This window comes from Pelobates fuscus, chromosome 3 (assembly GCF_036172605.1).
Source record: "Pelobates fuscus isolate aPelFus1 chromosome 3, aPelFus1.pri, whole genome shotgun sequence".
Lineage (NCBI taxonomy): Eukaryota > Metazoa > Chordata > Amphibia > Anura > Pelobatidae > Pelobates > Pelobates fuscus.
In genome coordinates, this window is record NC_086319.1 from 82833557 (window position 1) to 82847172 (window position 13616).

At 41.7% G+C, this 13616-nt stretch overlaps 1 protein-coding gene across 2 annotated transcripts in view; it reads left to right on the plus strand.

Moving 5' to 3' along the window:
* DBN1 (drebrin 1) overlaps window positions 1-13616 on the plus strand; it is a 74556-nt gene that overhangs the window by 45606 nt on the left and 15334 nt on the right. For both annotated transcript variants that reach the window (XM_063447312.1, XM_063447313.1), the window contains exon 2: window positions 12708-12763. In XM_063447312.1, the coding sequence (XP_063303382.1) occupies window positions 12708-12763 (56 nt within the window). The remainder of the gene's footprint in view (window positions 1-12707; window positions 12764-13616) is intronic.

The window sequence follows — 13616 nt, forward strand, 5'->3', positions numbered from 1 at the left end:
CAGAAAGTGATTGGTTAGGTTTACCAAAGCTACTCTATGCATGCTGGGTGCTCAGTGTGCAAAATGACCAGTTTACTTATTGTTGGGTATGGTAAACAATGTCTTAAATCTTTGGCTGCCTGTAGTAACTCATCCTGCTTGCCAAGACCATCTCATAAACAACACTGACCTACAATGGCTACCAGACAAGCACGTTTAATTCCATGAAGATCCTTTTTCCCCTAATTTAACGGACTCACGGTTTCACATAAACGTGCAACAAATACATAAGCATAAATAGAGGCAACCTTGGCATAAGGTGGTAGAGGTGGAGAGATGAACCTGAAGGTTTCTGAAAGCACTGTGGGATTACTAAACCGGTCATAGTTGTTGAGAAAGCGCTCAGGATCACTCCATCACGTTTGAATTGTCAGGAATTCAAAGTGAATTTCAAATGTATCTGAAATTTAAAGTCCTTTTGATGAGGTAATGGTGTCTGGAGTCTGTATGTGCAGTGTTTCGGTATGAAATCTCAGATGCAGAGTTTAACCCCTCTGCTGCTGGAGGTGCAACATCACCTCTAGCAGAGCCGTTGAGAATTCCGGGCTGACTAATGTAAATTCTATGCAAATTTTCATGAACATAATTGCATTAATTGGCTGAGAGCCGCCAGCTGATGGTTTCAGCCAATGAATGACAACTGGACTGGCTTCTGGCTAATGCAGCATTACAGGAGCTGAAAGCTTGTCAGCAGCACTTGAAGGACCCTTGGAGCACAGTGTAGACCCAGGTAAGCGGACAATCCATTGCTAAACTGTTTGCCCCATTACCAGGGAAGTGGGCCTGGGTACCACTCACATCACCACAGGCTGTAGTGCAATTCACTTTGCAATTCACCTTCTTTAAAGGACCACTATAGGCACCCAGACCACTTCAGCTTAATGAAGTGGTCTGGGTGCCAGGTCCCTCTAGGATTAACCCTGCCTGCTGTAAACATAGCAGTTTCAGAGAAACTGCTATGTTTACTTTAGGGTTAATCCAGCCTCTAGTGGCTGTCTCATTGACAGCTGCTAGAGGCGCTTCCGCGCTTCTCACTGTGATTTTTACAGTGAGAAGACGCCAGCGTCCATAGGAAAGCATTGAGAATGGTTTCCTATGGACTGGCTGAATGCGTGCGGCCGATGACAACAGAAGAGGGAGGAGAGTCCCCAGCGCCGAGGGAGCCCGACGCTGGAGAAAGGTGAGTTTTTAACACCCTTCCTCCTCCCCTTCAGCCAGACGGGAGTGGGACCCTGAGGGTGGGGGCACCTTCAGGGCACTATAGTGCCAGGAAAAAGAGTTTGTTTTCCTGGCACTGTAGTGGTCCTTTAAGGCATCAAGGTTACATCCTGTCTCAGTAAATTATTTGAAAACACCTAGATGCACATGCAGAGGTGCCATGTGCATTGCAAGTATAATTAGTTGTATATTAGATACAGTTGATCATGGTTACCGCTTCAACAAAATATTGACAATTTGTATAGTACTATATTTTACACAATTCTTATGTGCTGTTGATCTGTATGTTCACTGTGTGCTAATTTGTAATCACACCCATACATGCTAGCAGGCTGGTGAAGTTTTTGAGATAGTGGGATGCCAGACTCCTCCTCCAGAATTTTATTCCTCCCAATACAGTACATGTGCATAATACAGAACTGCTTGGACAATAAAACAAACTTATAACAACTGTACAATATAAAGATAATCATACTCAGGGTTGTCTATAATATGAATAGGACCCTGGGTAAAGCATTTTCTTGGGCCCCTTGGAGGGTGGATTCCCTGGGGGCCAGAAGCAGTTGGGAGTTATCTTCTGGAACTCCCATCCTCCCTGCCTTCCTCCTCCCGCGCGGCTCTGATCTCTGGTGGGTGGAAGTGACGCGCGGCACTCCCTTCCTCCCAGCCAGCTGCCGAACAGGAAGGGGTCCGGTCACGCTGTTTAAGTGTCACTGCGCCTGACCGCGTCCCTGCTGACACATGCTCACCGGGTGGCCCTTAGTGTGCGGACCAGGGGCTGCCCAAATCGCGGAGCCCACAGGGCAGTTGCTCTGGGGTCCCCCAGGAGCAAGACGGCCCTGATCATACCACAAACAGAGCTGACAAAAAAAACGATATAATACACAGAGATGGGCACAATGAAAAGATACCTATACAATACATAGAGCTGGATAGACTCCAGAGATTCAAGTAGAGCGGAGTAAAATACAGAGAAATAATACACAGAGCTAGGCACGATAAGGAAATACCATAACTATCACACACAACAAAGATCACGGTGATGGATTACACAGAACTGCAATACAGCGATCCCCACACAGTGCATGTGTCCGGTTAGCTGTTCAGAGCTGAGCAGGGCCATACAGTACACTCTCTGGCTGCCTGAAACAGCCTCTCTTTATTCTATAGAGACATCCAACTTCTCCTACAGTTAAAGACCAGATGCAGTTAAGGCACGTCGGAGGCCCATCGAAGTTGTCAAATGGTTCTAAAATGGTTTGACTATTTATGGTGGAACGGTGCCAGGGCACATATGGCACCATAAGCACTACAGTGGGCTGTAGTGGATATGGGGAATGAAATGGTTCTTTTAAGAATGAAATTTCTTTGTAAGAGTGTTCGGTTTGATTGTTTTGTAATTGGGTTTTTGTTGTACTTCATTTTAGTAAATTAATTGCTTTCTAGAAAATACGAACTGCTTAAATCTCATTATCTTTCATTTTATAAATACAAAAAGAGAAGTCCTGCGCTCACTCCCATTACAAATGGGCCGGCAGCAAGGACTACAATACACATCAGCCCCAATATATAGTAAAAACCAAAGAAAAGAAAGTTATTTGCGCTCTCTCCTTAATCCCTATGTATATTTAGACAAATGGAGGTCATTTAGTTGCTCCAATGGCCATTGGAGGGAATGCCCGCCTGCCAAAGTCAAGGCAGACCCCCCTAAGCGGGTCCTAACACTGACCCTTCAGCCTGCTTCCTTGAGCTTTCATTTTATAACTCTGTACATTTTTATCAAACCTCACAGACACATTTCAAACTTATATAAACATTTCTTTAATACACTCAATACATAGTTTCCTATGAAATCCTGCAGAGCATTTTCTTATTCAAACAAATGAGAAGTGCATGCACCCACAATAGCTCTATAAAAGGCTTTCCATTCAGTTGGAAGTTGTGAATGAGAAATATTTGTGCAAGTGCGTGGAAGCATCAATTTCATTTGTAGAGATTTTTCCATATGTAAATAAATTCACATCTGTATCCAAACTCTGTCCAGCATAAATAAGTGCTTCTCCTTTATTTTTAAATCCGTGCTCTTAAACCATTTATCACCTCTTGCAAACTTGCATGGGGTGTTATTTTTTTTAAAATAAGATTTGCCTGTTTTTATAGGGTAGCCATTTTAAAGATCCACTCATCGGACCATCCAGAGCCATACATGTGCATACACTAAATGTGCAATGCTGCAGGGATTCAAGGACCATTTAGGTGGCTTGCCCCCCTATAAAAGTGTAAAACTGATTTCACCCCCGTGGTGCTGGCTCTGCCCCTTCTGTGACATCATCAAAATGCCAGAGGGAAAGCATTGGATTGGCTAAAATTGGCACGGGGTGGGGCCAAATGCCATATTGGCCATTCAGGACCTCCTCATAGAGATGCATTGAGTCAATGCATCTCTATAAGGAAAATTTAGCGTCTCCATGCATAGCGTGGGGACGCAAAACGGCAGGGCTTCTTACTGTGCAGCCCTGAGCCAGGAAGCACCTCCAGTGGCCATATGAGGAGTGGTCACTTGGAGGTGTCCCTAGGGGCAATGTATACACTGCCTTTTCCCTGAAAAGGCAGTGTTTACATGAAAATGCCTGAAGGCAGCCCTTATACTCACCAGAACAACTACATTAAGCTGTAGTTGTTATGGTGACTAGTGTCCCTTTAACTAATTCGCATGCTTTGCTCCTTGTTCCTGGCAATGAATGCAAATTAAAATATAATTAAAACAAACAAAAGTAGCACAGCCAATAGCTACATTTTGGCTATATGGTTGTGTTAACATTTTGCAGTAACAGTTCTTCTTTAAAGCCAGGAGATGCTTAATATTTCCCGGCCATGGTAGCACTAATCTAGGGTTGGCTCCACCCATCACAGTACTACATTCTAATTCTATAAATTGCCATCTGAACCATAATGCCCTAGTTCTTTTCCTGTCCACACTCCCTTGTACCTCTCTTTTGGGAATAGTTTGGCCTTTCGTCACCCAGAATCTGCAGCACACGGTGCCACTCCAAGGTCGACCCCCTGCCGTACACCCTTGGTGACGAGGGGTACATGCTGCTGTGACCTACTAGTAGCAGCTGGAAATTTGGATAAATCTCTATTGGTGCTGAATTACTGCTAAGGGGAATGGGTTTCAGGCTTCCTGTCAGCTAGGGGTGCTTCTACAATCCTTGGCAAGGGGGATTTTTCGTCCCTGTTGACGTTCGGCTTCTTGTACAGAGTTTGGCGCTTCAAACCTGTGTAAGAAGCTCTTGCGGATTAGCCATTCATCAGCGAATTTTGCTTGTATTCAGTCCTAAATATGACTGTGTATATTTTTTTTAATTATCGGAACTGCCAGGGCACCCCCCCCCCCCCCAAAAAAAATAGTTTGACCTTAGACCTTTAAAGATCTGACACACTTGCTTTTCATCAGTAGGAAAGAGCAGTTGTAGATCTGTAATCTTATCAAAGTGACAAAAGTCTATTAGCAGAAGTGTTCACGTCTGCTGTCACATGGTAACATATACAAGACAAACAAACAATGCGTTCAGGGGTTGAAATCATTCCTGTCCTATAGACCTGCTTTTGTGGTTTACATATTAACATGCTGCTTTAAACAAGCATAATTTGTTATACTGTGATAATTTCTCTAGAAACACAATAATCGTTTCAGCGTAAATAGATCATCTCATTATCTAGTTGGGTCTCGGTCAGATTACCACATTTAGAGATACTTGTTAAAGGCGTGCTAATCTATCGATTTAGACAAACTGTTTAGGAATAAAAAGAGATTAATTGTAGTGTTATGCTCAACTGACTTCCGGTCATAACCAGGCTGACTGCAATGTGTGACACTTGTCCAGCACCAATCGCGCGCAAAGTGCCAACAGTGGATCAATTTCTATTCGTTTCCACGGTGATTACTCCACTTACAGCACTTAAAGTATGTTGTGTTCTTACAAGTAGAATTAAAGAGAAATGCAACGTGCAATGGCAGGAATTCTAGAATATGTATTATTACCCTAAACAAGAGCAATTGCAGCCATTTCTACATAGTGGCGTGTTCCATAGCTGGGAAGAAGAATTACATTATTTTAATTTCTTCCCCCACAAAAATAATTTTACCTTTACTGCCTGGCATCAGCTAATCAATAGTCAGCACCCTGTGGTACTCGGTGTGTACATTGCCACCGAATGATAAGAGTGGTTAATGGGTACCTCCTGTGTTTACCCCTAAAGCTTCCTGGAATTTTTCTGAGATGAGGTTTTGCAGTCTGCTGCCATGGCAACAACTCCTAGTCCTCATGTTTATATCTGAGCTATTGGGCATGCTTTGTGTGTATTAGCAAGGAGGGGAGAGTATGAGAGATGCTGGGCACTGCCCCAATATCCCCCAGTACATTCCCCCCGCCCTCCCCAGTTTTTATTTCCCACACACAGATTCTGCTCTACTACCTCCCCCCATTCCCTGCGTTCCCCTCAGCCCTTCCCCCTCTGCTCAATACTGTGTGTTGCAGGCAATTTATGGATCCGATGTTGTATTTGTTCCCTGTTAAATGTCATTGTGCCGACCATACAATTAGCACCAGTGAATGGGAGGCACCCATACACTCCCTCCCCAAACCTCTGATCTCCCACTTGTGAATAATCCTGCACCATTAACACACACACACACACACACACAATTATGTTGGGTATAACCCATTTTCTCACGATAACGTTGGCATGTGTATAATTTATGGCTTTGAAGGTTTTAACATCCCATGTACCATTCTAGTGATGCAATGAGGTCAGGCATATGTTTTCAGATACTGTGCCTGGTGCTGCTGTACCCCTCAGGGAGCATTTTAAATAAGGCCGTTTCCTAGCCTGCTGCCACTGCATAATAGGTTTTCACACTGCAGAGAAAAGGTGGGGGGTGGGGGGGGAGAGAAACCTGCTAGATTTCACATTCATGTATTTTGCATTAACCTTTCATATTCCATTTTACAATGCACTGATGACTAGGTCTTGTTGTGCAATCTTAGTATTGTAAATCTGTATTCTCAGGGCAATAACGTGATTTCTTCGTAGATTCAGGTTTCTAGTATTGTTAATTAACAAACATGTCCTCGATGGCCAGGAGTCTGACGGCAGTAGTCAAGGTTAGGTAAAAGGACATATTGCTGTCTAGTAGTGATAAACCTGGTTCAGAGTTGGGAGGGGGGTTGCTTGCTCCTTTTTTCTAACATAATCATTTTGCAAAGCACGCTGGAATAAATATTAAAAGCTGGCCTGTACATGAGAGGAGATATAATCTTAATAATGGAAACTTCTTGCCCAAGATGCAGGCACATCTTAGTAATGCTATGGTTGCCTATCAAAATAGCTGGATGCAGTGATTTGCAACCTCAACTGCATCTATTACTGTAAACCATATTGTGTATGGTGGCCTGGGGATATAATAGGACTGTCCTAATCAATTTGGGGGAGAATTACCAGCTATGTATTTGAGGTACCACTGTTTAAGAATCACACTGCAATGTATGGATTAATAAAAAAAAGTATTGCTATTTGTTCACAATTTGAAGGTATTGAATTTGTAGGCAGGGTTAGATTCACATGTCAGGCACCTGTAGGTACAAAAGTCCAAGGTGCCCCCGCCTCCTCAACCCCTAAAATTAGGCAGGTAAAGTATAATTAATGTATTAGCTGGACATTGCAGGCCTAAAATATCTGAAATACACATTTATATTTGACAACTTTTAAATGTATAAATGTGTGCATATTTCTGCTCTCCATTATATGGTATTGCGTTTGAATCTGTGAGTACAGTCAGTTTATGAAACTGTGTAAATATATGTAGGATTAAAGATAACAGAAGTGGTTACAAGTAAAAGGGGGTGTAAGGTTAGAGGGGATAATGTCAGTTATATTATAATGGACTGTTAAAAAGAATAACTTGAGAGGGGTTGAAGTTGTATTACAAGGGCTGTTTAAGGACACTAGGCACCCAGGTCACTTTAGCTTATTGAAGTGGTCTGTGTGCACTGTCCCTGTCCCACCTAGTCCTGCAACATTTTTACATTGCAGTTCTACCAGACAGCCACTAGAGGTGCTTCTGGGAGTTTACCGGACTTCAGGTCTCCTAAATGACGTCGGACATCCAGCAAAATTGAAATCCACATAGGAAAGCATCGAGGCCCTGCTTTTCTATGCTCATTAGGTCCTCCATGTTGGATAATGCAGAAAGCCGAACCACCTCCGAAACAGGAAATCCAGCCCTGTTTGTAGACATTTTGGACAATGGGGACTATATTACAGAAATTATGGGGCAACGTTCTAAAAGAGAAGTGTAGTCCCAATTGAAACCAATGGACTTCACCTGATGATTGCTAATTTTGTGGAATGGAGTTCCTTTGTTTGTGTGTGTGTGTGTGTGTGTGTTTAATGATTTCTGCCTCATTCTCTTGTATTTCATTGCTAAAGGCAAAAAGTGAGTTTTAATGCTTTCATTAACTCTGGCTTACTATATTAATTAAAAATAGAGTTGGACAGGCTAGTCAGAGTGAATGAAGAGCACTTGTCACAACTGATATACGAGGTAGGGGGTATGAAGTACCACTGTAAGCCTGTGCTATTAAGGCAAAGGATTAAATCACATAGTCTGTGCTTAAGCTGTTTCTGACTCTGTGTGAGCTACGGTGGGTTTGAAAGAACAGGCCAGTTGTCAGAGTAGGGATTAATAGAGGGCCAGTTGTGGATCACCTGTTGTTGAAATATGGATTTTCTGTAGAATTACTGAATTGGTGAGAGCTGCGTGTTTGTTGCACTAAAAGATACTTGAGTTGCTCATGCATCACAGGCTGTAGGGCTTGTAAATGTTTATTTATAAAAAAAAAATTGAGTTGCCTCGAACAGCAATAGTATTGTATTTTTTAGGCGTTGTGAGTTGTTGAATAGCTAATGTCTCATGTTGCTCCCTAGTGTATGATTTCAGATATCTCTTTAATGGTTAGTGGCCCAATGGTATCCTGAAACAAACATCCCAGATGTCATTTAAGTTTGGCAGTATAGTTTACCTCCAGGAAGTCCTCAGTGGCTGGTTGAGTGACAGGCATTGCTAACACTGCCAGTGCTCAGCCTATAGGATTAGGCTATTTGCCCCAGAACCACTACATTATTCCGTAGTGGTTCTGGTGACTAGCGTCTCCTTAAATAGAACATGTTTTCTATTGATGGTTCACATTCAGTCTTTCGGAGCGAAGGTAAACATGCAAGCTACTCTTTGTATGAATAAAAAAAAAAAGATACATGGTGCTTGCGTTCAGTAAATGCTTTGGGCAGCATGCACTTCCAAGCAGAACTTTAGCTTCCTTACAGAAACCAATAAATTGAGCATTTGTTTTGAAGTAGCCTTTCTGCAGAATACAGTAGGATATTTTTTGCTTTTATGCTACACTTCGTGCAAATAATGAACAAAAATTGAATGTTTACCAAATTTACACAATTTCTAGGTATCCCTGAAGAGTAAGCTATATTCCAAAAATCTGTTTTGTCTAAATTTTACCTTTTGAAGCATATTTCTTATAAAACCTTTATTTAATGATTTATAATTTCTCAGTGTTGAAAAGCTTAAATATATATATCTCCACAAAGAGTGCACTCGTAGGGCTTTTAAATTCAAAAGAGTGTTTTATTTAGGCAAATAAATGCATATAAAGTCGACGTTTCAGTCCAGACGGAATTTTATCAAGACAGTTTTCCACAGTGCAACAGCCGTTTAAATATACAACTATTGAAGTGTGATTGGAGAGTGGAAAAAATTAAACTGAGGTTCTGTGATGTCACTGATGACGTGTGAAGATTAAAAAAAAATGCAATATGGTACTAATAACCCATACAAGAGGAGTTAATTGCTAGTGAATGAATAGAAGTGAAAAAAACTTAAATTACAAAAAAAAAATATATATATATATATATACATACATACATACATACATACATACATACATACATACATACATACATACATACATACATACATACATACGTATATACAAGCCACATAAAGTGCAGATGGAGAAACCCAGGCCCGCTAGGATATAATAGTGTGAACCAAATGCATGTAAATATAAGGACAATATGCACGGGCACTACGTCCCACCACCTATCATACAGGAAGAACCTAATTACCCACCAGGAGAGGTCAAAGCACCCAGGGTTAAATGGGTACACTAAGAGGTGCAGAGCTACGCACTATATAAGCCATAATATGAAGAATCCAGATCATATCCATCACACTGAGCTAAGTGAAATCATCATGTTATACTATACAATGTAATCAAAAATAAAATTAAAATAAAAGAATTAACGTCTTGGAATGAAACCATGTAACGGGCTCTTCTCATTAAGTCCATGTGGGGACAAAGTCCCCAGTGTATGACTCCAATAAGCCTCTCTCCTAAGAAGCTGGTTATCCCGGTTACCTCCACGGGATGACTGGGGTACATGGTCTATACCCATGAAACGAAATGATGGTAGGGTATGTCCTGCCTCTAGAAAATGTCTGGCAACCGGAGTAGTGGCCGAGCCACTCAATATTTTTAGCCAGATAGCTGACGGATGACCCCCTCATCCGTTCTCTGAGATCATTAGAAGTTTTTCCAGTATAGACCAGGCCACATGGGCATATAATACGGTATACCGCGTGGGTCGTAGTACACGTAATCTTGTGGCAGATCTTATAGATTTGCTCCGTTCTTGGATGAGGGAATACTTTCCCTGGGATCATATTACTGCATGCTATGCATTTGAGACACCGATAACATCTCGGGTTCTTATTAAATGTCTGCTCCTGTATTTGTGTGTGTTGGTCTGTATGTACCAAAAAATCTCTCAAATTTTTACCCCTCCTGTAACTCAGAACGGGGGGTTGCTGGAATTGAGTAGGGAGAGAAAGATCTTTTCTCAAAGTCTCCCAGTTAGCCCTTATCACAGATGCCACTGCCCGAGATGAATCTATTCCCGGTCTTCGTTGTCAATGATTGAGCAGTGCTCGATTCCACTTCTTAGATAATGCCATCTGTATGGAATACTTGGAATATCCTCGCTCAATAAACTTCTTGGACATATCCCGAAGCTGTACTTCAGCCTTCTTTGAATCCGAGTTATTCCTCATTACCTTTGCAAACTGTGCCACGGGTAGTGAATTTTTCAGACTCTGGGGGTGAAAAAAAGTGTATAACCCAATTTATTCTTATCAATATAGATACGTAGATCAAGAAAGTCTATCTGTTTATCATGCAGTTGATAAGTGAATTGTCATCCAAGAACGGGGGGAAATCTAGAAGATCTGCCACAAGATTACGTGTACTATGACACACGTGGTATACCGTATTATATGCCCATGTGGCCTGGTCTATATTGGGAAAACTTCTAATGATCTCAGAGAACGGATGAGGGGACATCGGTCAGCTACCCGTCTAGCAATATTGAGTGGCTTGGCCACTACTCCGGTTGCCAGGCTTTTCCTAGAGGCAGGACATACCCTACCATCATTTCGTTTCATGGGTATAGACCATGTACCCCAGTCATCCCGTGGAGGTAACCGGGATAACCAGCTTCTTAGGAGAGCGGCTTATTGGATTCATACACTGGGGACTTTGTCCCCACATGGACTTAATGAGAAGAACCCGTTACATTGTTTCATTCCAAGACGTTAATTCTTTTATTTTAATTTTATTTTTGATTACATTGTATAGTATAACATGATGATTTCACTTAGCTCAGCGTGATGGATATGATCTGGATTCTTCATATTATGGCTTATATAGTGTGTAGCTCTGCACCTCTTAGTGTACCCATTTAACCCTGGGTGCTTTGAGATTTGATTGATTAAGGTGATCGGATATCTCTCCTGGTGGGTAATTAGGTTCTTCCTGTATGATAGGTGGAGGGGCATAGTGCCCGTGCATATTGTCCTTATATTTACATGCATTCGGTTCACACTATTATATCCTAGCGGGCCTGGGTTTCTCCATCTGCACTTTATGTGGCTTGTATGTATGTATGTATGTATGTATGTATGTATGTATGTATGTATCCAAGTATGTATGTATCCATACAGGGGGGGGCGTTGGCGGGGGCATGTTAGCCCATTGTACATAGCAGTTATAGCAATAGGTCGAAGTCACTGGCATGTGTAACACGTTAGGCAGTCCGCACATCTGCAGTAGTGAAACGCCGGAGAGATAGCGGGTGCTATTATCTCTTTGCATTGTACAGATTGAGTGATCACTTTAGTCCTTTAGGCATAGTAGGCCGCGTCAGGTAGTGTCTGAAAAAGTGAAACTATCTCTGCATGTACATTTATTCAAGCTAGAATACTACAACATTGCTCTGCACTCTAATACTTGTGAGTTGATTGTGTCCTTTGCGCGTTCTTAATGTCCTGCTGGAAAGCATGTACTAGGACATGTCCATTACTTGCTTGACTGAGCAAGGTAAAAATGAACCAGTTGCTTTTAGAGACGTGATCCCTTCAAGTAATGACCTACTTAATAATATTACAGCTCCTCAAAGACTCTTTACTCTGGTGTTGATTGATGGCTGTCTGTCTTCCCCACCTAAATTGCTGGCTCAGTTTCTTTGTGTATAGTGGCTTATCTTCGTCATTCTTCAATGTGATATGCACAGTTAACATGCTAATTGTGACAAAAAAGGTTTCTTAAATGGTTGTTCTTTTGCTCAATTCAGGGCATGTTCATGGCCTATTGCAGAGCTGACAATCACATCTGAATGCCAATTGCTCTAAAACAAAAACCCAATAAGATTCTTCTATGTGAAACCGTTATTAAAGGGATACTATAGGCATAAAACCTCTTTTTCTTAATGAAGTACCTAAGATGAAAAGTTTTAGTATATCGTTCTTTGGTCCTGTCAGTGAGGTGTAACTGATGCACCTTGCTAAAGACATTGTGATCTATGTTCATGTCATGATTACTATTCAGTGATTTGAGAGGAACTGGCATTGACATTTGTTTTACTATCTGCTGATGACTAGCACAGAGGCAATTATTTTCCTATTTTTGGAACCCAAAGTCGTGTTTTATATAAGTAGCGTCATAGTCCACAATTACTTGTATACCAGAAGATCTCAAGACTGTGATATTAAATCACTGAATACTTCTTAAGCAGTGTTATGTACTCGGACATCTACGTAGAATGTATGTAGTATGCATGTGTATGGATTTTGTAAAGAACATCATGAAAACATTTTATTGATAATGTATGTGCTTTTAAATACCTGTACTGACCTACTCCATTCTAACCTACGAAGTATTTGCTAGAGTTTTGTTGGTTATTTCAGAACTGGGTGTGCTTTTAGTAGATCAGAGAATTGTACTTTTTGTATGTTGACAATATCCTATTCTCTCTTCTTACAGGGCTCTCTACACATACGAAGATGGCACAGATATCCTAACATTGTCAGCATCAGGGGGTAAGTAAAACGCTTGTTCTAATTATGCAATATCCATTCTCCCCATTTCTTTGATGGCTTCAGTCTACATCAGGGGGCTGATCAGTGCCGCAATATTATGTTGTTAAACTCATACTTGAAGGAACACTATAGGGTCATGAGTGCAAACATGTATTCCTGACCCTAAAGTGTTAAAAACACTATTTAGGGGTTCGCAGGGCTGCCGGGCTCCCTGGAGTGACTGGCCCGTTTGCAGCTGTGACCTCTGTGACCACGGTAGTTCCGCCACTGGATGTGGTACGGATGTCCATTCCCCTGGCAGATGTCGTCTACTTTGGTTTGAATCAGAATCAAGCCATTGTAGGGATTCCACTGGGAATGTTTAGGCTCCCTCCCAGTACACATTAAATGTGCTCAGACATTATTTAATTCTCTGACATTAGCAGTTCACACTATGATCTGGAGTGTAAAGACCTGCAGTGCTTCCATTTCTTGTGATGAAAGTAAAATTTTAAATCACAGTCTGGCCAATGTTACAGCAGCGTGTATCTTTTCAGATACCTGCTGTTTTTTAGTGGCAGCCAATCCCTTAACAGGCACCCACACACTGCATCTTGCATACCACAGCCATTCAGTAATGCTTTATTTGGGAAGTGCTCTGTTGCCACCGGTTGTTCTATGCCCACTCAACCTCTTAGTACCACCATAGGAGCCATGGATGTGGAGTTGTATAGCACCGCATATTAAAGAAACACTATAGAGTCAGAAACAAACATGCATTCCTATAGTTTTAAAACCATAATTTAGGTGGCTTGACCCCTCATAAATGGTAAGCAAGCTGACATTATTTCCAACGCCGCCCCGATCCGCCTCC